This window comes from Staurois parvus, unplaced genomic scaffold (genome assembly GCF_062004578.1).
Source record: "Staurois parvus isolate SC_StPar_1 unplaced genomic scaffold, SC_StPar_1.0 ptg000440l, whole genome shotgun sequence".
NCBI lineage: Eukaryota > Metazoa > Chordata > Amphibia > Anura > Ranidae > Staurois > Staurois parvus.
In genome coordinates, this window is record NW_028318236.1 from 3,905,388 (window position 1) to 3,927,778 (window position 22,391).

A 22,391-nucleotide genomic window follows, 5' to 3' on the forward strand; every position below is an offset into this window, starting at 1 on the left:
CACAGATAATCGCCGCATGAGCGATTACATGTAGGCGGCCACAATTAGCTGCAGGAGCCCTGCAGCCTCTCATTACTTTCCATGGGGCTGGCTGCCGCAACTAATCTGAATGAGGAAAGAACAAAGAGAGGGCGTACAGGCCTAGTGCATTACCATAAAAAATGTTTAATAAGAAATAAAATAGGTGTTGTACTCACAAACGACAATAATGTCAAGGCACATCATAAAAGACCAGCTGGGTCAACACCGCGCTGAGTAACAGTCCAATAGGCTGACACGTTTCGAGGACTTGCCTCTTCCTCAGAGCCACTGGCTCTGAGGAAGAGGCAAGTCCTCGAAACACGTCAGCCTATTGGATGTCTACATTCCCCATTATGGACTGTTACTCAGCGCGGTGTTGACCCAGCTGTTCTTTTATGATGTGCCTTGACATTATTGTTGTTTGTGAGTACATCACCTACTTTATTTCTTATTAAACATTTTTTATGGTAATGCACTAGGCCTGTGCGCCCTCTCTTTGTTCTTTCCTCATTCAGTATATTTGGATTCCCCCGGTCTGTTGAGGGCAGCAAGGTGTGCATGTTCCAGGACATTCTTAATGTGGTTGCAGCCTGCATCGAGTCCATCCCCAAGCACAGGAGCATTTGTGTTTGCTGCCGCAACTAATCACCAGGAACCCTCACTGGGGTTCTCACATGTAATTGTTATCTGGCCCATTCGAATGTGTGAATGTACCCTAAACCGGGCCAGTGATTGCTTGTTACCAATGGAACTTCATTTTCTTATTTGACACATCAGGGTTTATATTCATTTACACATAAAAGTATGTAAATGAATAACATAACAATAAAAAATGGTACAATTCTGGAGATGATTATCACTAAGAATGATTTGGAGAAAAATAACAATGCCATGAAGGTGGAAGATCTCACACAGATTGGTCTAATAGCCAAGAGAAATAAGAAAGCTCCTACTTGTTGCCCTCCTTCACTGTAGCTGCCTGGCAGACATGCTGGTGGTCCAAATTCAGTACTTTCTGAGGGACTTATCTGGAACAAGCATGCAGAGAGTAAAGTCAGACCAAAGTCAGAATAATGATTTGCATTCTTGTTTTGGGTCAGGGATTTAGGAAGTACTGAGGTCAAAAAAGTGGCAGCCATATATATTTCTCTCAGCACAGGTTTATTTTAAGATACTAAGTATATAACTTTCACTGCTCTTTCCACGAGAAAGATCACACTTATTCTTCCTGTTTTATAGGTGGCCTTTTGTGGGATCCATCAACTTGTCTGCAGGTGGCACAGCATTGCTCAGCGAGAAGCTCCAAACTATGCTAAAAAAATACTAAGCCTCATTATTCTGTGACAACGTGTGTATCTGTAGACTTCCCACTAGCTAAATGCTAATATACTGTACATGATCGGTATGAGAGTCTAAAGCTGTCAGACACAATGACGATTTACTAAAACTGGAGCGTGCAAAATCTGGTGCAGCTCTGCATAGAAACCAATCAACTTCAAAGTTTGTCAAAGCTTAATTGAACAAGCTGAAATTAGAAGATGATTGGCTACCATGCACAGCTGCACCAGACTTTGCACTCGTCAGTTTTAGTAAATCAACCCCAAGGTATAGAAAGCCCCCACCTAACCGCACACTTAGAGAACACAGATATGCCAAGTGATGTGTCAAATGTGGATTACACATGGCAGCCTGTTTTGCTCTAACAGCTCACATAAGGATAATAGAAACATTTCAGCACAAAAACGTTGTACACTTAAATATGACATTTTAAAGAATTGTTCAGAATAACTTTAGGGACAATAACATACAATGTATCATCCAAGCCTTAAGATCTTTAACCCTTTGTCAGGACAGACAGTGTGCACATCTAGTTTACAACAGGTAATGAAAATCATCACTGCTATATTCAGCAGTGCTGATCAGTGTATTCTGATAGTGGAAAGTCTCCCCACTGTCAGAATACTATAGCTTAGCGAGGAGAATTCCCCCAACCACCTTGAATGTGTGAATGGGGACATTAAGCCATTTTTCTTTAATTAATCCGCTGGTTGAACAAAAAAAAAAAAAAAGACTAATCTATGGGTTGCCTAAAGCTCACTATACATGTTACAATATGACTGTACAATCTCCTTTAGATCGACTAATAAAATATAGTGCAGGGCCTATGTAATCTAATTTTGATTTGATTGATAGTTTAGATATGATGTAGTTTTGGTAAATATAAAGTTGATAAATGTAGCAACCCTCCTGTCTGGGGTAAGGAAATACCCCTAGCGCAGGGGCAGCTGACATTACCCCAAGGTGGATCCATGGATCTTTGGCTGCAGTGGAGAGTTACAACCATGAAGGGCACCAGTCAATGTAGCAGATTGACTTATGTGCAACCTCCCTACCAGTGGTGTATGTAGGTTTTGTGCTGCCCTAGGCAACACATAAATCGTCTGCCCCCACAGACACTGACCAACACCCCCCATCCCCCAGCCACGGAGAAAGCCTGACAATGACCAACAACACCCCTGCCCACCATCTGGGAGAGTCTTCTAGTACCCCCCCCGGCGATAGAAAGAAATACACAAATCTTCATAGCTCCAGACATCCCTGGGAACGACAGTCAGGCTGATCATACGCCATCAAGCAGCCTCTCTCGGATCCCACCTGGTTCCTATGGCATGCGTGCTTTCTTTTGTGGGGAAGTGCTGCCCCCTGAAAAATGCCGCCCTAGGCAAGTGCCTTGTGGTAAATACGCCCCTGCTCCCTACCCATACATGAATGGGAATTTTGCTGATCCCTGTTACACTGGCTGAATTTTGATCCATGTATGGCCAGCTTTAGAGAAGGACCTCTCTATCAGTCCCCATAGAAGTCAATGGTGAATCCTTAGCAACATACTAGCTTTAGAAAAGGCCGCCCTTTGATCCCTACATTGAAAGGAGCCAAACAGAAGGAAAGTATTTGGCTGCACATTAGAGAGAGGCCTTCTATTGCCTGAACTCTGTTTTGTCAAGTCTAATTACATACTGACATTTCATATTGTTTCTCAGTCCATTCTATCCAGTCAACACTGTGAAATGCAAAGTAATTAACTGTGCTGGAGGCGGCTCCATTGTAATCAGAAGAGCATTCAATCAAGGCGCTAATGAAAAACTCTTCAGACTCACTCTGCCTTGTTACAGGCTAGAAAAACTATACAACATTAATGAAAGGAGGTGGGAAGGGCGAGAGTAAACATGTTGTTGTGGGACAACTCTGCCACAGACTCAAGTAAAGAAAGTGACAATGGTGTCTGCTCATCTACTTCTAATTGGGGGAATGTCTGCTGTACACAAGATTACAGGGTGAGGTCCTGAGAGAACAGTAACTAGCTTCTGGAATGTAGACAGTTCCAATAAGTTCCAAGGAAGAAAAGTGAAGCTGTCTATACAGCAGTGAGATGCAGCATAGATAGTTATATTGGTGGGGGTGACAACCCCAAAAATCGAAATGACAAAAACACTGAAAAGAAGGGGTGTTTTAGGGTGACTCACCGATATATATATATATACACACACACACACACACACACAGTATCTCACAGAAATGAGTACACCTCTCACATTTTTGTAAATATTTTATAATATCTTTTCATATGACAACACTGAAGAAATGACACTTTGCTACAATGTGACGTAGTGAGTGTACATCTTGTATAACAGTGTAAATTTGCTGTCCCCTCAAAATAACTCAACACACAGCCATTAATGTCCAAACCGCTGGCAACAAAAGTGAGTCCACCCCTAAGTAAAAATGTCCAAATTGGACCCAAAGTGTCAATATTTTGCGTGGCCACCATTATTTTCCAGCACTGCCTTAACCCTCTTGGGCATGGAGTTCAGCAGAGCTTGACAGGTTGCCACTGGAGTCCTCTTCCACTCCTCCATGATACATCATGGAGCTGGTGGATGTTAGAGACATTACACTTCTCCACCTTCCGTTTGAAGATGCCCCACAGAGTTTTGGTCTGGAGACATGATTGGTCAGTCCATCACCTTAACCCTCAGCTTCTTTAGCAAGGCAGTGGTCATCTAGGAGGTGTGTTTGGGGTCGTTATGTTGGAATACTGCCCTGCAGCCCAGTCTCCAAAGGGAGGGGATCATGCTCTGCTTCAGTATGTCACAGTAAATGTTGGCATTCATGGTTCCCTCAATGAACTGTAGCTCCCCAGTGCTGGCAGCACTCATACAGCCCCAGACCATGACACTCCCACCACCATGCTTGACTGTAGGCAAGACACACTTGTCTTTGTACTCCTAACCTGGTTGCCACCACACACGCTTGACACCATCTGAACCAATCAGTTTTTCTTGGTCTCATCAGACCACAGGGCATGGTTCCAGTAATCCATGTCCTTAGTCTGCTTGCCTTCAGCAAACTGTTTGCGGACTTTAGAAGAAGCTTCCTTCTGGGATGACAGCCATGCAGACCAATTTGATGCAGTGTGCGGCGTATGGTCTGAGCACAGACAGGCTGACCCCCCACCCCTTCAATCTCTGCAGCAATGCTGGCAGCACTCATACGTCTATTTCCCAAAAACAACCTCTGGATATGACGCTGAGCACGTGCACGCAACTTCTTTGTTCGACCATGGCGAGGCCTGTTCTGAGTGGAACCTCTCCTGTTAAACCACTGTATGGTCTTGGCCTGCAGCTCAGTTTCAGGGTCTTGGCAATCTTCTTATAGCCTAGGCCATCTCTATGTAGAGCAACAATTCTTTTTTCAGATCCTCAGAGAGTTCTTTGCCATGAGGAGCCATGTTGGGGGGGGAGGCTATGGCAGATGATAAGAAGGATCCCATGTTATGAACAACCATTGGAATTGAAAAATATCATGCAAGATATCTGTACTGATATGGACTGGGTAATGTGTTAGGTATGTAACGATGCCCCATCATTTGATGGAAATGAAAATGATCAACCTACACAGGACTGAATTCAAAGGCACCCCAAAAATCAAAGTGAAAAAATGATGCAGCAGGCTAGTCCATTTTGCTGAAATTTCATTGCAGCAACTCAAAATGGTACACAGTAGTTTGTATGGCCCCCACGTGCTTGTATGCATGCCTGATAATGTCAGGGCATGCTCCTAATGAGACGACGGATGGTGTCCTGGGGTATTTCATCCCAGATCTGGACCAGGGCATCAATGAACTCTTGGACAGTCGGAGGTGCCACCTGGTGGCGTAGGATGGACCAAAACATGAAATCCCAGAGGTGTTCTATTGGATTTAGGTCAGGCGAACATGGAGGCAATTCAATGGTATCAGTTCCTATATCCTCCAGGAACTGCCTGCATACTGTTGCCACGAGGCCGGGCATTATCGTGCACCAGGAGGAACCCGGGAGCCACTGCACCAGCGTAGGGTCTGACAATGTGTCCAAGAATTTCATCTAGATACCTAATGGCAGTCAGGGTGCCATTGTCTAGCCTGTAGGGGTCTGTGCGTCCCTCCATGGATATGCCTCCCCAGATCATCACTGACCCACCACCAAAGCGGTCATGCTGAACGATGTTACAGGCAGCATAAAGTTCTCCACAGCTTCTCCAGCTCTCATCTGTGAAAAGCACAGGGCGCCAGTGGCGGACCTGCCAATTCTCGTGTTCAATGGCAAATGCCTAACAAGCTCTATGGTGCCAGCAGTGAGCACAGGGCCCAATAGAGGACGTCGGGCCCTCTGACCAAACAATCAGAAACAGACTTCATGAGGGTGGCCTGAGACATTCACACCAGTGGCCTGCTGGAGGTCATTTTGTAGGGCTCTGGCAGTGCTTCCTGTTCCCCCCTGCCCCACTGCAGGAACTGATACCACCTGACCAGATACTGGTCCTGCTGATGGGTTAAGGACCTTCTACGGCCCTGCCCAACTCTCCTAGAGTAACTGCCTGTCTCCTGAAATCTCCTCCATGCTCTTGAGACTGTGCTGGGAGACACAGCAAACCTTCTGGCAATGGTACATATTGATGTGCCATCCAGGAGGAGGTGGGCACCCTGTGCAACCTCTGTAGGGTCAGGGTATCACCTCATGCTACCAGTAGTGACACTGACCCTAGCCAAATGCAAAACTAGTGAAAAACAGTCAGAAAAGATGAGTAGGGAAAAAAATCTCAGTGAACTCCACCTGTAAAACCATTCCTGTTTTGGGGGTTGTCTCATTGTTGTCCATCTAGTGCACCTGTTGTTAATTTCACCAAGGCAGCTGAAACTGATTAACAACCCCCTCTGCTACTTAACTGGCCAGATCAATATCCCAGGAGTTTAATTGACTTGATGTTATACTCTGATTAAAAGTGTTCTTTTAATTTTTCAAGCAGAGTATATATCTATAGATATATCTATCTATCTATCTATCTATCTATCTATCTATCTACACACACACACACTCACTGGCCACTTTACTAGGTAACACAAATTGCTAATCAGCCAGTCACATGGCAGCAAGTCAAAGTATTTAGGCATCTAGACATGGTGAAGACAACTTGATGTAGTTCAAACCGAGCATCAGAATGGGGAAGAAGGGGGATTTAGGTGACTTTGAACATGGCATGGTTGTTGGTGCCAGACAGGCTGGTCTGAGTATTTCAAAAACAGCTGATCTACTGGAATTTTCACACACAGCCATCCCTAGGGAAATGGAGACTCATCAGACCAAGCAACCTTTTTCCAATCTTTTGGATTTCCGGATTTCAGGGCCATCATCCGGGTATGGTATATGCATAGTTACACTGGTTACAGCCTGACCAACGTAACTATGTGTGAAATATACCATATCTGGAATTCCTCTTTAACCACTTCCCGACCGTATATAAACGGCCGGACGGTGGCAGTGCAGGGTCAGGTGGCCGTTTATAAACATCCTCCGCGCATCCTGCTTGTGCGCGCTCCCCGGGAGTGTGCAGCACCGTGATCCGGTGCCCGCTGTGTCCTCCGGACACAGTGAAACACTGATCGTCGGGCGGGACCTCTCTGCGAGGTCCCGATCATGTGATCGCTGATTGGCCAATCAGTGATCACATGCAAAGTAGTAAGCAAGATGTCACTTGTGACATCATTGCTTACTACGTGAGAAATCTGTGAATGACCACATGGTACAAGGCTATTCACAACAGCCTTGTACCATGTGACAAGCTGTGACCAATCACAGCTCACTCAGTAGTTCTTAATGGTTGCAAAAATGCAGAGAAAGAGAAATGATTGCTTTTACATCCTATATGGGTGTAAAAGCAATCAGTGTAAAAAAAAAAAATCTTCATCACCCCCCAAAAGTAGTACAGTGTCATCATGATGACACTGTACTGCTAGGGTGACAGTATGTAAAAAAAATAAATAAATAATAAAATAAATAATAATATAAAAAAAATACAAAATTTGAAAAATAATGTTTAAAAATTATAATTTTTGGTTATAAACTAATTTGGCTTAATTTTTTTTTACTAAAAGATAACGGAATAAATTTTGGCCAAGATTTATGATGAAAGATTATTTAGTTGCAAAACTTTATAAGAAAAACACTTTTTTCAAAATTTTTGGACATTTGCATTTACATAGCAAAAAAAATAAAAATCCCAGCGGTGAATAAATGCCAGCAAAATAACGTTTTACCTGTCTCAAAAAGATGGTAAAAAATTCATATGGGTACAATGTTGCATGACCGCGCAATTGTCATTCAAAGTGTGATAGCGCTGAAAGCTGAAAATTGCCCTGGTCAGGAAGGGGTAAAAGAAGTGTCCAGACTGGAAATAACCTCTTGGAACTGGCCGAATGTGTGGCCTCCCGATGTCTGGGCCTAGACACTAAGCGGCCGCACATTTGCATTCTATTAAAAAAAACGTGCTGACAGCGAGCGCCCTGCGACCTCCCAGCACACATGTCCAGTACTCACGGAAAGGTCCCGATCTCCTCTTTCGATCGGGATCTTTCCTGATCATGTGACCCTAAACCCCGCCCCACCTCCCGGCTGCTGAAACCCTTAAAGGGCCGGGAGGCACCGGCGCCAAGGGGTTAACTGTCAAACCAAATAAAAAAGCATCATGGACACTTTTCATTAAGATAATTAAATGATCATACACATATATTTGAAGCTAAGTACACAGAGTTTGAATACCAGGCAGTATCGGCTGGTTCAACAAAAACTGGCCGCCATAAGGGGCATGATTGAAAAAGGTCTGTCGCTCGGCTTCTGATCAGTGCTTTCAGCCAATGGCTGAGAGCGCTGACTGATGTGTTCTGGCAGGAAAGGGGGGCTAGACAGTCCCCCTGTCAAAACACAATAGCACAGTGTGGGAGAACGATCTCAGCGATCTGTCATTTTATTTTTGTTCAGCCCACTGGGCTCAATGAAAATCAACTTAGTGTGTAGGAGGCTTAAGTTATATACATTCAAAACACAGGTGGTATAAAAGGTGCCACACCCTATTACTTACAATTACAAAATACCAAAACATTTGGACTTTTAAGGCTCCAGGTATCAATTAATGACAACTATATATCAACACACAAATTTTTATTACACAATAAAAAAGATTATACATAAAACACATTAAAAAAGGGGAAAGATTAGCAATGATTAATATAGGTGCACCCAAAACACATATGAAACCTTCTATAACCGTATTAAACTTAGAAATCAAAATAGCCAAATGATCTGTCCAAGAAAGGACCATGTGCATTACTATAAATAGATTTTATACAAAGAGGGAGGAGAAAAGGGGCATGGATTATCTCTACGCGTTTCACGGTTCAAAGCGCTTCATCATGTGAAGTACATATCAGATTCTATTACAATCCAAGATGCATGTGGCTATATAGGTGTAACCATCAGCCCAAGACCCCCCAGTGAGGGAGAACATCCCCGGAACCATGTGCCATCCCCAAAGAGAGACCACTGGAGCATGCTAGGACAGACCGGGCCACCACCTCACCAGCCTCCAACATTTGCAATGTATCCATACAGAACAAACTGTTAAACCCTTACGAAATCAGGAAGATTTTCAACAACCACTACCACCATCAGGGACATGCAACATAGTCAGAGAGAGAAGCTTAAGTCCTATACTTGGAAACATTATTTCCATATTATATGCTTCCATCAATTAATCTGCAAAGAGTATACTACTTCAATCCACAATTCAAACACTGTTTTTAAAATCTTTAATAAATGTTCCACAATCTATAGCAGAAGAAAACCACAGATGACTATGTACATTGCCATGTATATTTGATCCCCTTAAACTGGCATGAAGCCTATAAAATGAAACAGCACAGGACCCCTGGTATATTTAACCCACATCTCTATTAGATGGAATAAAGACTCTGAATTGCCATCTAACCGCCACACTCATCTAATGTCTAAACTCACCTTAAAAGTGTATAAATATGTATATTATCTTTATAGAAAGTTCATTTTAGGCTGATGTCTGGGTTGCCATTTAGGGCCAACAAATATTTGTTTCATATATTTGAAAGTCAGAAAAGCAAGGTGACCATACAACAAAGATGACATTGCCCTGTTCATTCATTTTACGACCAGATGGAACAATGATCTAATGTCTATGGTCAGTGTATGACAACCATGGTCAATCGTTTTCAGGGAGCAGAGTGAAGAGCTAGATTCGAGAACCTTGTCCAATTGCTAGTGTTCTCTGGCATTGAAACTGTCTGCATGTGGCTATCCCTCCCTCTTCCATTGACCTAACAGGAGGACTCATGCCATTAGAATAGTCAAGGTAGACCAAGACAGAGAAGTGTCATTAGCGCCAGTGAATGGTATCTAAATGAGTGATTACATGATTCTCCAAAAGAATGACGAAGAATACATAGTTCAGCCCTGAGTGATAATAGCTGTCAATGTCATTTAGCATTCAAGTGAGTATGGTCAGATACTATTCTTATACAGTATTTATAAAGCGCCAATAGTTCGCTCAGCGCTGTACATTACAAAGGATGGAAAGATAGTTAAGATAGTTAAGAAATAAGATACATGATAGAGTGTGGTCTGGGGTTTCTACTCACAAACTTTGATAGTCTCCAGTTCCAGACACTGGATGAGGGTTGAGAAATAGTTAAACAATACACAGACCTCATGCAGATGTCCTGATCACAACTTCCACCAGTCAGCTGACTCCACAGTGCAGATGAGCAGCAATAAGGTTACCACTACTAGCAGCTGAGCTTTATTTGGTCACCTTCTGGAATTCATTACTTTTCAATTGGTTTCCAAGGCTGGACTGTGTCATCTGAAGAAAGCTAATTGGTTCTGACAGATGCTGGTACCTTTGCTTTCAGTTTGGGTTTATTTATTTACTGTGATTCTGCCACTAGGAACAATCATCCCTTTTGAAAACAATTGTTTCTAAATCACCCATGTAGTGTAACTGGGTTTGAACACAGATGACTAATTTGTCAAAACAAGAGTTATATTGAGCAGATGTACTGTTATATTCATGGCCAGAATTACATTTAACTTGAGCCTGAAACTAAACTCACCCTAACCTTAACTTAAATGTGAAAACTGAGCCCTTAAACTTTATTTTAAAATGTAACCTAAAACTTAAAGGTGAATTCCAGGCAAAGCAAATGTAATTATTTGTCAATGCCTTGCCTTACCTGAGTTTGACCATGATTCTTGTATCAGTGCTACTGGTTCTTCACAAAACCCTAGTAAGGAATCTTTGCACGATCACTTGCTGTTGCCAAATCTCTATGAATAGGCAACCAGTTGTGGAACAGCTGTCAGGAATGGACTTGCCAATGGTGGTGGGACTCACCTGCCTTGTGGGCTGCAGTACCAGGGCTGGCCAGCGGGTGCTCTCAGCAACCAGAAGCTCACTCCTGCAGTCGGCCATCACCTGAGGCTGATTGCAGGAGGTGTATTTAAGGAATGGTCAGACCTGCAGTCAGTGCCATGGTGTATGTTTCCCATGAGCCCCTGTACCTGCATCCTGTCTGCTTCCTGCCTGATTCCTGATTCTGCTTGATCCTGACCCTGAATGAACTCCGCCTGTCCTGACTTCGGCTATTCCTGACCACCGTCCAGCCTGCTCCTTTGGTACCTTGTCTGCCTGATTGTTCCTGACCTGGCCCGTCTGACTACGCTCTGCCTACTCCTTTGTGTTTTGTCTGCCCGATGATTCCTGACCCGGCCCGCCTGACCACTCCACCTCACCAGCCCTGACTGCTCTTATCTGTGTACATTCCGTTATCAGTTGGAGGTTTGGTTTTGTTATATTGTGCGTTATATTTGTGTATAACCCTTAATAAATTATATTGTTACACCATACTTGAGCCTGCGTTTCCCTGTGTCAGTTCACGCATCTCTGGTCTTACCGGGAGCCCTGACAACAGCCATGCTGTAGTTCAGGGTTGTGGCTATTATGCTGCTTCCAATTCCTGGTCTTGTGGGGGTGGAGACCATCTCTGTATGTGACCACGGTTGGCGGCCAAGGTGTTGGTGACAGGAAAAAATGTAACTGTCCCTGACAATGTCCACTGAACTGCCCAATCATGTCATCAACCTCCCAATGAATAATGAGAGATGTAGTTCAATGCAGCACATGGAGACACGTTGGAAGAGACGCGTGCCACCACACAGGGCTCTCCCCTTGTGACACCATAGGTTTTTTTTTCTGGTGATGTTTCATGTAAATTCATTTTTTACACAAATAAAATATAGGAAGATTTGTTAGGTGATCACTGAGTGTGGGTAGTACCATGGCTTAGTGCGTAGCACTTCTACCCTGCAGTCCTTGGCTCAAGTCCCAGTCAGGACATTATTTGCATGGAGTTTGTATGCTTTCCAATACTTGTGTGGTTTTTGTACCACACTTCAAAACCATGCTAGTTGGTTAATCTGCCCTGGTATGATGTTTTACTAAGTGTGCCCAAGGTGGCTGGCTCACCAATGGTACATAAATCGTTTTGAGTCCTCAGGGAAAAAGTGTTCAAGAAATCTAAATTAATTTTAAAAAATCAGCTTTAACAAGACTTAACCATAACCTAACCTTAAGGGTGAACTCCAGGCAGATATCAAAACTGTATTAATAAAAATCAGGCATTATTGCTTTTCATAATGCGGTTATTCACCCTTTGTAAACATGCTTGGAAGAGGGAAGACCTTATCAGTGTTCACTTGCTCCTTTGTTGCCCAGTCACATAATGGAGTTGTCTATATACCAAGCTATATTTCATAGATATCGTGGAGGTAAGTGAGATGCCTTTCTGTCTAGGGGGGATGTTACAAAAATTTTAGCAGGTTAGACCAATCAAATACAGTATATGTATTTCAGTTGTGTATTTAGGTGGTAGCCTAGGTTTCAGTTTTAACCCAACATGTAACTGTAACCTAAAAAGCAAATTCCAGGAGATTTCCAATCCTGCAAGGGTTGACTGCTCGGTTAGGTCTAGTGGGCATGGAAAAAAAAAAAAGTACTTACCCATTCCTCTGGTCTGCCTTGCTGGTATACCAGTCCTCGCAGGAGGACGCTGATGGGCAGTCAAACACCAAAGCATGGGGGAACGCTATCTGCCAGGGGAGTAGACGATTGGGTAAGTAAAATTGCTTTTACACACCCCTAGAACTAAATGAGCAGTTAACCCTTGCATTTCAGGCAATGCCCCACTGTAAGGCAAGGTTCCCACCTATGCAGTTTGCGTTTGATCCGTTTCTGCAGTGCGTTTTTGCCACGTTTTTAATTTTTTTCATTTTCTTGTTGCTAGGCAGATTTAAAACTCAAAATGCAACATAAATGTAGCAAAAACACACTACATGCTTTCCACTGAAATCTATAGAACCAAAATCGCAACTTTTTGCATTTAAAAAAGTTCCTGACCCTTTCCAAAAAATGCACCTGGTGAAAACACGGAAATGTGAACCTGTCCCATAGGAAATCATGTTAAATGGACTGTAGTGCATTTCTGCAAAATGCAAAACGCTGCAGAAAACACTTAGGTGTGAACCTAGGGTAAGGGAAGATTTTTTATTTTTTTCCAGACTTAGGCTTTAACCTCTAAATTGCTGACCAGAAAGTATTGCAGTGCTGCAATAAACAGTGATGTACTCTTGGTGCAGAATCCAGCTGCTTCCTTTGCACAGTGGTTTATAATTTTCCTTTACTTTGTAGGGATCAGAACGGGTATTTCCTCCAGCCAGTTACCTGCTGACTCTAAGCTTAGTCACTTTTCCAGGCCCAGTATTTCCAAAATGGTTTTTACTGCCAAGTTATGAGTCACACTGTCCTTCTCCCCCAACAAACCAGCTAATACATTACTCCGTACTGGAATCTCATCCCACCAGGCCTATGCATGAGGAGTCAGATGAGCTGTCATGTGACCATCACAGTCATCTACCAGGGCTCATATGACATCTGATAGTTGATGAAATGCTCAGCAAATTAATCCGATTTAAATGTTAGAATTATTTTGTCTGAATGGAGCATTCTATTATGGAGTTGAGAATTTCTGAGTAGGAAGCTGGCACCGCAGATGTCCCTTGTAGTGTACATGATCTCATGAATGAATCATGTGATAAAAGTTATTTGTGTTAAAATTTCATTTTTTATTATTAAATTATGCCACTGCTACCATACAGGGACGTTCCCTGCACCACACATGAAAGAAAAAAAAAGTTAGTTCTTGGACATTTTTTAGGGTAATTAGATACCCCCTTCAACAGACCAAGCCCCTTCTCCTATGCCATTCACTGTCAATCTAGCTGTAATGAGATTAATAATCCAGAGAACAAGTAGGGCACATAAACAACTTAACGTTTAATCTGCTTATATTGTGCCTTGCCTGGTTCCTCCTTTCTCTTCCGTTTTCATTGCATACCTTATTTTACACCCAATGATACCATCACTATGTTTCTGTGCTTCTTTATGCAATGCAGGGAGATCATAACTGCTGGGAAGGGTCAGAAGGGTGCCGTACATAGCTCAGTTCTCTTCTCAGGAGTCCTCAATCCTGATACATGCAATGGGCTGGCTGCTAGCAAGAGGTAAGCAAATATCAAATGCCTTGATAGATAGTCTGCAGGAGTGGTCATGTGATGCTGAGCCTCCATGATAGACAAAACTAAAATTCAATGATTGAACCGGGCAGGTCAGGGACAGTTAGGCTGGGGGAGGAAAAGCCTAGATAATGCTGGATGCCCTCCATCCAGAAAATTATGCATGCTCTATCTGAATCGCTGCAGCTTCTAATGCACACTGTCAGAAGCTCTCAGTGTTCAGTGAAATCAGAGTACGCAATTTCAGTACAGGAGAGGAGCCTGTACACTGAAGGTAAAGCTAGCCACAGATGGAATGAAATACAGCCAGTTCAGCAGGAACCAGATGACTTTCTATCCATGTGTGGCTGTCCCCATTTGGTAGAAGTTGATAGTTAGATCAACTTCTGTGGAATGGAAATGTTGTAAAACTTTTGTCAATCAGCAGCTGCAGCCACTGATCAGTGTATTCTGACAACATTGAGTCCCACTGTCAGAATACAACTTCCCTGCTGGCTGAACAGAAAAAAAAAAAAAGATCTGTGCCCAGCCTAGGGCTGGAGTTAGGGCTCATTCACACTAGCAGATGAGGTGCAGAGATGGAGCCACATTTTACCGTTCCCAACCACTGCAGGGGCAGTATATGGAGTACATACAAGAATTATACCACTTTTCGCTTTTGACCACCGAACGTAATCCATTCAAGTGCAAGTATCTCCTCTGCAAGCACCCACTACCAAGCGCAATGCAAGGGGTTAAAGCAGGCAGTGAGGAGGAGATAGAACGCCTCCTCACTGCCACTGCCTCACTGGGTTTGTTCACACTTGCTTTGGTCCCTTTAGAACGATATGTGTTCTGAATGCTCTTCAGAGAGTTTTACACAGGCAGTGAGGAGGCGTTCTATCTCCTCCTCACTGCCTGTGTAAAACTCTCTGAAGAGCATTCAGAACACATATCGTTCTTCAGGGACCAAAGCAAGTGTGAACAAACCCATAAACTTTAAAGCCCATCTCCACAATTTTGCTAAGGAAAAACATATTTTCCACAACCTGTTTAAAAAAAAAAACAAAAAAAAAAAACAAAAAAAAAACTACTCACCTGCTCCGAGCTTCAGCCCTGCTACACTCTCCTCTTTGGTGTAGCGCCAGTACTCTTCAGTGTCACTCAACCCAATGCAAGGGATACATCATGCACACACCAGCCTACTCACAGAAAATGCACATGACTGACCAGAATACACCTCCAAAAAAGGTATGTATTCACATAGCTTGATGAAGAGATGTCGTACAGGACAGGAGTGCACACGTACAGGAGACCCATAAGGGACTCCATAGGTCCTGAGGCACAGTGGGCAGACAAAGAAGAGGGAGAGTGTCAGAGCAGCTGGGACAAAATGTAAAAAGTAAACTCAGGATGAAATACCTGTAATATTATATGTATCTGTTTTATGAAAAAAAAAAATAGACTTAAATGTCACTTTAACTGCAGTAAAGTCAAGTCATCAGTCTCGCTTTACAATCTGGCAGAGCTGTGTAAATCACAAGACTGGATATGCAGGAATTCAAACCCTTGGCAGGTAAAATGACTCTTATATACAGTATGCACTTCAATAGAGTGTTTTATCAGGGAACCTATTCCTCCAACTACACACACTGCTTTCAAGCAAATGTGCTTAGGCCCTTCTCACCTTTAACATAGACTGCCTGGGGATGATTTACTAAAACTGGAAAGTGCATAATCTGATGCAGCTCTACATAGAAACCAATCAGCTTTCATGTTTTATTATCAAAGCTTAACTGAACAAACTGAAGTTAGAAGCTGATTGGCTACCATACACAGCTGCACCAGATTTTGCACTCTTCAGGTTTAGTAAATCAACCCCTCTGTGTCTTCTAAGCTTTTATCACAGCCTCCTGATCACTTTCTTCCCTGATTGTTGACCCGTTTGGGAACAGGACCTGCACAACAATGTTACAGGAGATTGCAGCTTGCACATACAGTACATCTTCTATTTCCAGCACAATACAGGAATCTTGTTACAAATTGGTAGCTTAATGGTATAGGGTCCCAAAAACTGTACATAAATTGTTCCCACAATGCTCACACCCTTGTTGGAGATGCCAATGGCAAAAGGGGTCACTCTTGCATGTTTTGTGGGACTGTCTGCAAAAATGACTGGTGTCCTGTTGAGGGACGACCCTGTTTCCTTCCTCCTCCATTTGATGACAAGGTCTCTTAAATGGTACCAGAAATCATTACTTGTCCAACTCCTCAATGTGGGGAAGGCCTGTATCCCACTGTGCTGGAAGCAGACCTCTGCCCCCTCAATTGGTTTGTGGATAACGAAGGTTAAGGCAATTCAGACTATAGAGGACCTGATGGCGAGAGTTAACTATGCAAAAGAAAGGTTCCACAAAACTTGGTATTATTGGTCAGTTTTCCAAACCATATCAGAGTTCACTACCCTTCTGAACATGGTCCTTGAGTCTGTGTGAGGGTATACTTGACCCCCCCAACCCCCTTCCTCACCCCTCCCTTTTTTATCTTATCCTCACTAAACTACTCTCTCCTGTACTTTTTCTACTCCTTTTTCTTCCGTATCTCCTATGGATCTTTCTCTATGTCCGGATACCTATTGACATTCTCCCAGGAACAACCTTACCTCTCACCAAGGAAAGAAACATTTTTTTATACCGCTATGGGGACAGGGTTATTTTACCCCTCCCTGAGGCACTTTTTTCTGGCAGTGTGAAAGCATATATCAGGGTTACTGACTGTCGAGACCGCTAAACCAGATTTGATGTACATTCTCTCCTGAGGTACCTCTCTTGGGAATTAGTTCTGTGTAGTTCTATTTATATTTTTCACATGTGTATTGGACATATCTGCTTAGACCTTGTCATAAAGTTGAAAAACCTACATAAAAAATTAAATTAAAAAAAAAACGTTTTATCAACTTTCTACTAAAATCTAACACAGGTGTGCATATCAAGTAAATGGCACATACTTCTCTTTAATGGCACAGTAGAGCTACCCAGCATGCATTTTCTTTAATAACTGTCAAGTCCAGCTTCCCCATGGTTGCTTTTAAAACCACAGGTCCCATCAGTCCTTGTTGGAAGCCTTCAGTCTGTCTAGGTCTGATTTACACTTCTCCATTTCAAAAACAAGATGAAAGTGATAAAATAATCCTCCCCATCTGCGCACTATTGTTTTGCTTCCTGTGCATTCAGCTCAGATTTATATTACAGCATTTAAGAGAAAGTCTCAATTCAAATACTTATCGGGGGATCTAAAAATACAGCACTCACTTTTCAATGTGTAGTGGACCTCTTCCGATGTCTCCTCGTGTCCATTATACTCTCTGTTGGCCAGCTGCCTGTTGGCAGTTTCCAGACGATCTGCACAAAGACAGGAAACAAGATGGAGAGATCAGCGGCTGCAGCGAGGAATCACTGACCCTGCAGACAAATGGGACTGAAAACAGAGCTGATGTGTTAAAGTGAAAGCACCATCCACTTTTATTGTTGGGAAGTTATATAGTTACATAGTGTGGCTGGCAAAAACACATCTTCATCAAACTCTCATGACCTACAGTTTGGCTTACTATAAAGCAATAAAGAACCCTGTGGAGCAAATCTGGGGTAAACGTTTTTCCTGACATTGTAATCAGAAAGTTGGTTTACAATTTGGATCGTGCCTTAAATGCTTAAACCAGTGGTTCTCAACCTGTGGGTCGCAACCATTTTGGGGGTCGAATGACCCTTTCACAGGGGTCCCCTAAGACCATCAGAAAACACATATTTCCGATGTGTAAAGAGCAGCTACTGTGTAGAAAGCAGCTGCTGTGTTGAAAGCAGCTACTCTGTTAAAAGCAGCTACTGTGTTGAAAGCAGCAGTATTGGAGGTAAAACGACACTCATGAATTATAATTACTGGGTAAATAATTTTATGGTTGGGGGCCACCACAACATGAGGAACTGTATTAAAGGGTCACGGCATTAGGAAGGTTGAGAACCACCGGCTTAAACAGTAAGTTCAAGCACCACACAAACATTACTGAATAGTAGTAATTACTAAAACAAAAAGATTATATAGCATGTAAGAGATCAGCCGTACCTCTCAGATCCAGATTGAAGTCGTGCAGACGTCGGATTTCAGCTTCCAGTTTGTTCTTCATGGCTTTGTCCAATGCCTCCCTCTTAGTGGATGACTTCACCAAACTCTCATAGGCTTCTGAAATCTTCTGGATTTCTGTTTCAAACTGGAAAAAAAAATCATTACATAACCAAACGATGAAATAATTAGGGTTGAGACTCAAATACTGGGAGCTCCTAGAGTAGCCTTCCTCAACCAGTGTGGCTCCAGAGGGTGCTAGGAGCTCCGAGCTGTGGGCAACAGTCTACACTAACCATCAATGTAAGGAGACAATTTTGAAATTACATTAAGTGTAAGAGGTCACTTCTACACTGACCACCAACAAAAAGGACAACACAATGATCACCAATGTAAGGCCTTTTGCACACTTCAGCTTCTAAAAGCTTAGTACAATGTTTTTTTTACTGATCTAAAATGCAGCCCACTGTTTACAATGTGCCTGTACACACAGGCACGTAAACAAGAGCTGCATATTCTTGAGTTACAAAAAAAAAAAATTGCATTCATTGGTCAGTATTTTGTGCTGGTATGTGCAAATATGTGCATCCTAGATTGTAAGCTCTAACAAGCAGGGCACTCTGTTTCCTCTTGTACCAAATTGTGTTGTAACTGTAATGTCTACCTTCATTTTGTAAAGCGCTGTGCAAACTGTTGGCTCTATATAAATCCTTTATAATACTATAATAATAATAATACAGTGCCTTGCAAAAGTATTCATACCCCTTGAAATTTTCCACAGTTCGTCATGTTACAGCCTAAAACATAAATGTATTTTATTGGGATTTTATGTGATAGAGCAACACAAAGTGGCACATATATGTGAAGAGGAAGGAAAATGATAAATGGTTTTCAACATTTTTTACAAATAAATATGTGAAAAATGTGACGTGCATTTGTATTCAGCCCCCTTTACTCTGATACCCTTAACTAAAATCTAGTGGAACCAATTGCCTTCAGAAGTCACCTAATTAGTAAATAGAGTCCACCTGTGTGTAATTTAATCTCAGTATAAATACAGCTGTTCTGTTCTCATGAAGGCCAAGGAACACACCAGACAGGTCAGGGATAAAGTTGTGGAGAGGTTTAAAACAGGGTTAGGGTATAAAAAAAAATCCCAAGCTTTAAACATCTCATGGAGCACTGTTCAATTCATCATCCGAAAATGGAAAGCGTATGGCACAACTGCAAACCTACCAAGACATGGCCGTCCACCTAAACTGACAGACTGGGCAAGGAGAGCATTAATCAGAGAAACAGCCAAGAGGCCCATGGTAACTATGGAGGAGCTGCAGAGATCCACAGCTCAGGTGGGAGAATCTGTTCACAGGACAACTATTAGTTGTGCACTCCACAAATCTGACCTTTATGGAAGACTGGCAAGAAGAAAGCCACTGAAGAAAGAAAGCCATAAGAAGTCCCATCTGCAGTTTGTGAGAAGCCATGTGGGGGACACAGCAGACATGTGGAAGAAGGTTCTCTGCTCAGATGAGACCAAAATGTAACTTTTTGGCTTAAAAGCAAATTGCTATGTGTGGCGGAAAACTAACATTGCACATCACCCTAAACACATCACCCCCACCGTGAAACACGGTGGTGGCAACATCATGTTGTGAGGACGCTTTTCTTCAGCAGGGGCAGGGAAGCTGGTCAGAGTTGATGGGAAGATGGATGGAGCCAAATACAGGACAATCTTGAAAGAAAATCTGTTAAGAGTCTGCAAAAGACTTGAGACTGGGGCAGAGGTTCACCTTCCAGCAGGAGAACGACCCGAAACATACAGCCAGAGCTACAATGGAATGGTTTAGATCAAAGCATATTCATGTTAGAATGACTCAGTCAAAGGCCAGACCTAAATCCAATTGAAAATCTGTGGCAAGATTCCAAAATTAGATATTATAAGTGTAAAATAGTCCTCATAAATCAGCGCTTCACTTCATAAATCTCAGATAATAAATATAGATAATGTTGGTCATATATCAAAAAATATATCAATGCAATAAAGATTAACAGATCTTCAACTGAGGTGTGACAATGTGATAAGAAGAATCCAATCCACCTTTATACTTCTTGTAAGGACAGTCTCTCTATTTGAAGAATTCCCTCCAGCACCACTGTGTTCTTTAAGTGACTAGCACCCCATCAAAATTAACACTCACCAGAACCTGGTGGAAACCAAGCATAACAAAATATCCTACTTCTAGGCTCGCCACACACCACCGTTCAGACAAATCCGATAGGTCCAGTACATAAATAAAAAATATAAAAAACGCACCACATCGCGTAACTCAATTTCAAAATTTTATTGCCAGCGTCCCCTCATAAAATTAAACTCACATAAAATGAAAAAAGTGCGTATCAATTAAATTCAAGCAACGATCATCACATAGGCTGTAACGCTATCATCTCACCACGCTTCTGTGTACAGCCCGCGGTTCCACTTCCGGGTAGGAGGGGCTACGTCACTTCTGGTGAACGTGCTGACATCATGTATGGTCGCGCACTTACGCGTTTCGTCATTACGATTTCCTCTGAGGGTGTGCAAGATTTCAAAATTGCTGTTTACAGACGCTCTCCATCCAATCTAGCAGAGCATGAGCTATTTTGCAAAGAATGGGCAAAAATTTAATTCCCTAGATGTGCAAAGCTGGTAGAGACATCCCCAAATAGACTTGCAGCAGTAATTACAGTGAAAGGTGGTTCTACAAAGTATTCACTCAGGGGGGCTGAATACAAATACAGGGCACACTTTTTACATATTTATTTGTAACAAATTTGAAAAAAAATTATTTTTCTTCCACTTCACAATTATGTGCCACTTTGTGTTGGTCTATCACATAAAATCCCAATAAAATACATTTACGTTTTTGGTTGTAACATGATAAAATGTAGAATACTTTTTCAAGGCACTGTATGAGCATAAATATTGATGGATTCGCCTAGGAATGTATTGTACCCTCAAATGCAAAAACACGCAAATAGGTGCATAAATACGCGCACACAATATGCCAAAAACAAACGCCAGAAATTACGTCCAAAAATGCTGATGCTCAAACGTTAGTACCGTGTGTAAGAGGCCTAAGGGGCACTTTTCCAACAAGGTAGGGGTCCTACACTGACCACAATGTGCATGGGTATTACTTCACAGACTACTAGTGTAAGGGGATGTAACACTTTTTTGTGGTCATTATTATTTAGATTGTTTCAGGAATATAATTTTGTATTTAGAGCAGAGGGTGTTACAAAACTCTAGGTACATTTATTCTTTTATTTTAAACTTTGTACAACTTACTGGTCAGGTTAATGTACTATGAGCTGTAGATACTGTAAATTCATTTTTAGCAGCAATTCCTGACCAGACAGCACACATTAAAATCTATGTGTTTTCATTTCACCTGCGATTATTCATGTTGCCAGAATGTTGTAAGTCGCTGGAAAATCGCTCTAGTGTGAACAAAGGCTTAAGGGTGAAAGGATGAGCAAGTAATGCGGTCGTCAGGGTAAAGCTTTTTCCTACACTATGTAATGAAACAATAGGGGAACATATACAGTATAAAAATCTGTCCCTTAAAAACCAACCTAGTTCAGACATAGGGGTCCACAACTTTGATTAGTGTGTTTTAAGCTCACTAAGACCAATTGTAGTAGACCCTGAGATTTACACAAAAGCAATAAAAATACTTACCTTACAGATAAATCCATGTTATCAAAAAGAGATTTCAGTGAGTTTTCAGCATGCAGGAGTTTTCAGCTACTGCAGGATTTACATTACAGTAATTACATTACAGGCACACTGGACACTGAAAACAACTGCTCTGGACGTTTGTTTCTGGCAGTCAAAAAAACACTTGAAGCTGGTAAACGCCAGCACGTGCACCATGTTTATCAAAGTCAAATTATTGGATGTTTTTTCATTTCTTTGGCCAGAACAAATAACTGATTATGGTCACTGAAATGAAAAAACGCCCAAGCGCTAAATGTACCTATCATTAATGCGCATTTGCACACGTATTTGCCACGTTTGGTGTTTTTCTGTCAAAACACTCCTCTCCTGAACGTGATTCTTCTATATTCAGGGGAGGAGCATTTTACTGCCTCTGAACTCTGCTGCTCCTAAACTTTGGTAAAAGCCTATGGGGTTGATTTATTAAAAGCAAATAATCTGAACTGCAAGTGCATTGAAAGTGCAGTTGCTCTCCATCT

The 22,391-nt window shown here is 42.2% G+C and overlaps 1 protein-coding gene across 4 annotated transcripts in view; it reads right to left on the reverse strand.

Moving 5' to 3' along the window:
* The window catches only part of AMOTL1 (angiomotin like 1), a 212,227-nt gene that overhangs the window by 18,853 nt on the left and 170,983 nt on the right, over positions 1-22,391 (reverse strand). For all 4 annotated transcript variants that reach the window (XM_089687938.1, XM_089687936.1, XM_089687937.1 and 1 more), the window contains 2 exons: positions 18,153-18,297; positions 17,345-17,434 (listed from right to left, as the gene is read on the reverse strand). In XM_089687938.1, coding sequence (XP_089544064.1) covers positions 17,345-17,434; positions 18,153-18,297 — 235 coding nt within the window. The remainder of the gene's footprint in view (positions 1-17,344; positions 17,435-18,152; positions 18,298-22,391) is intronic.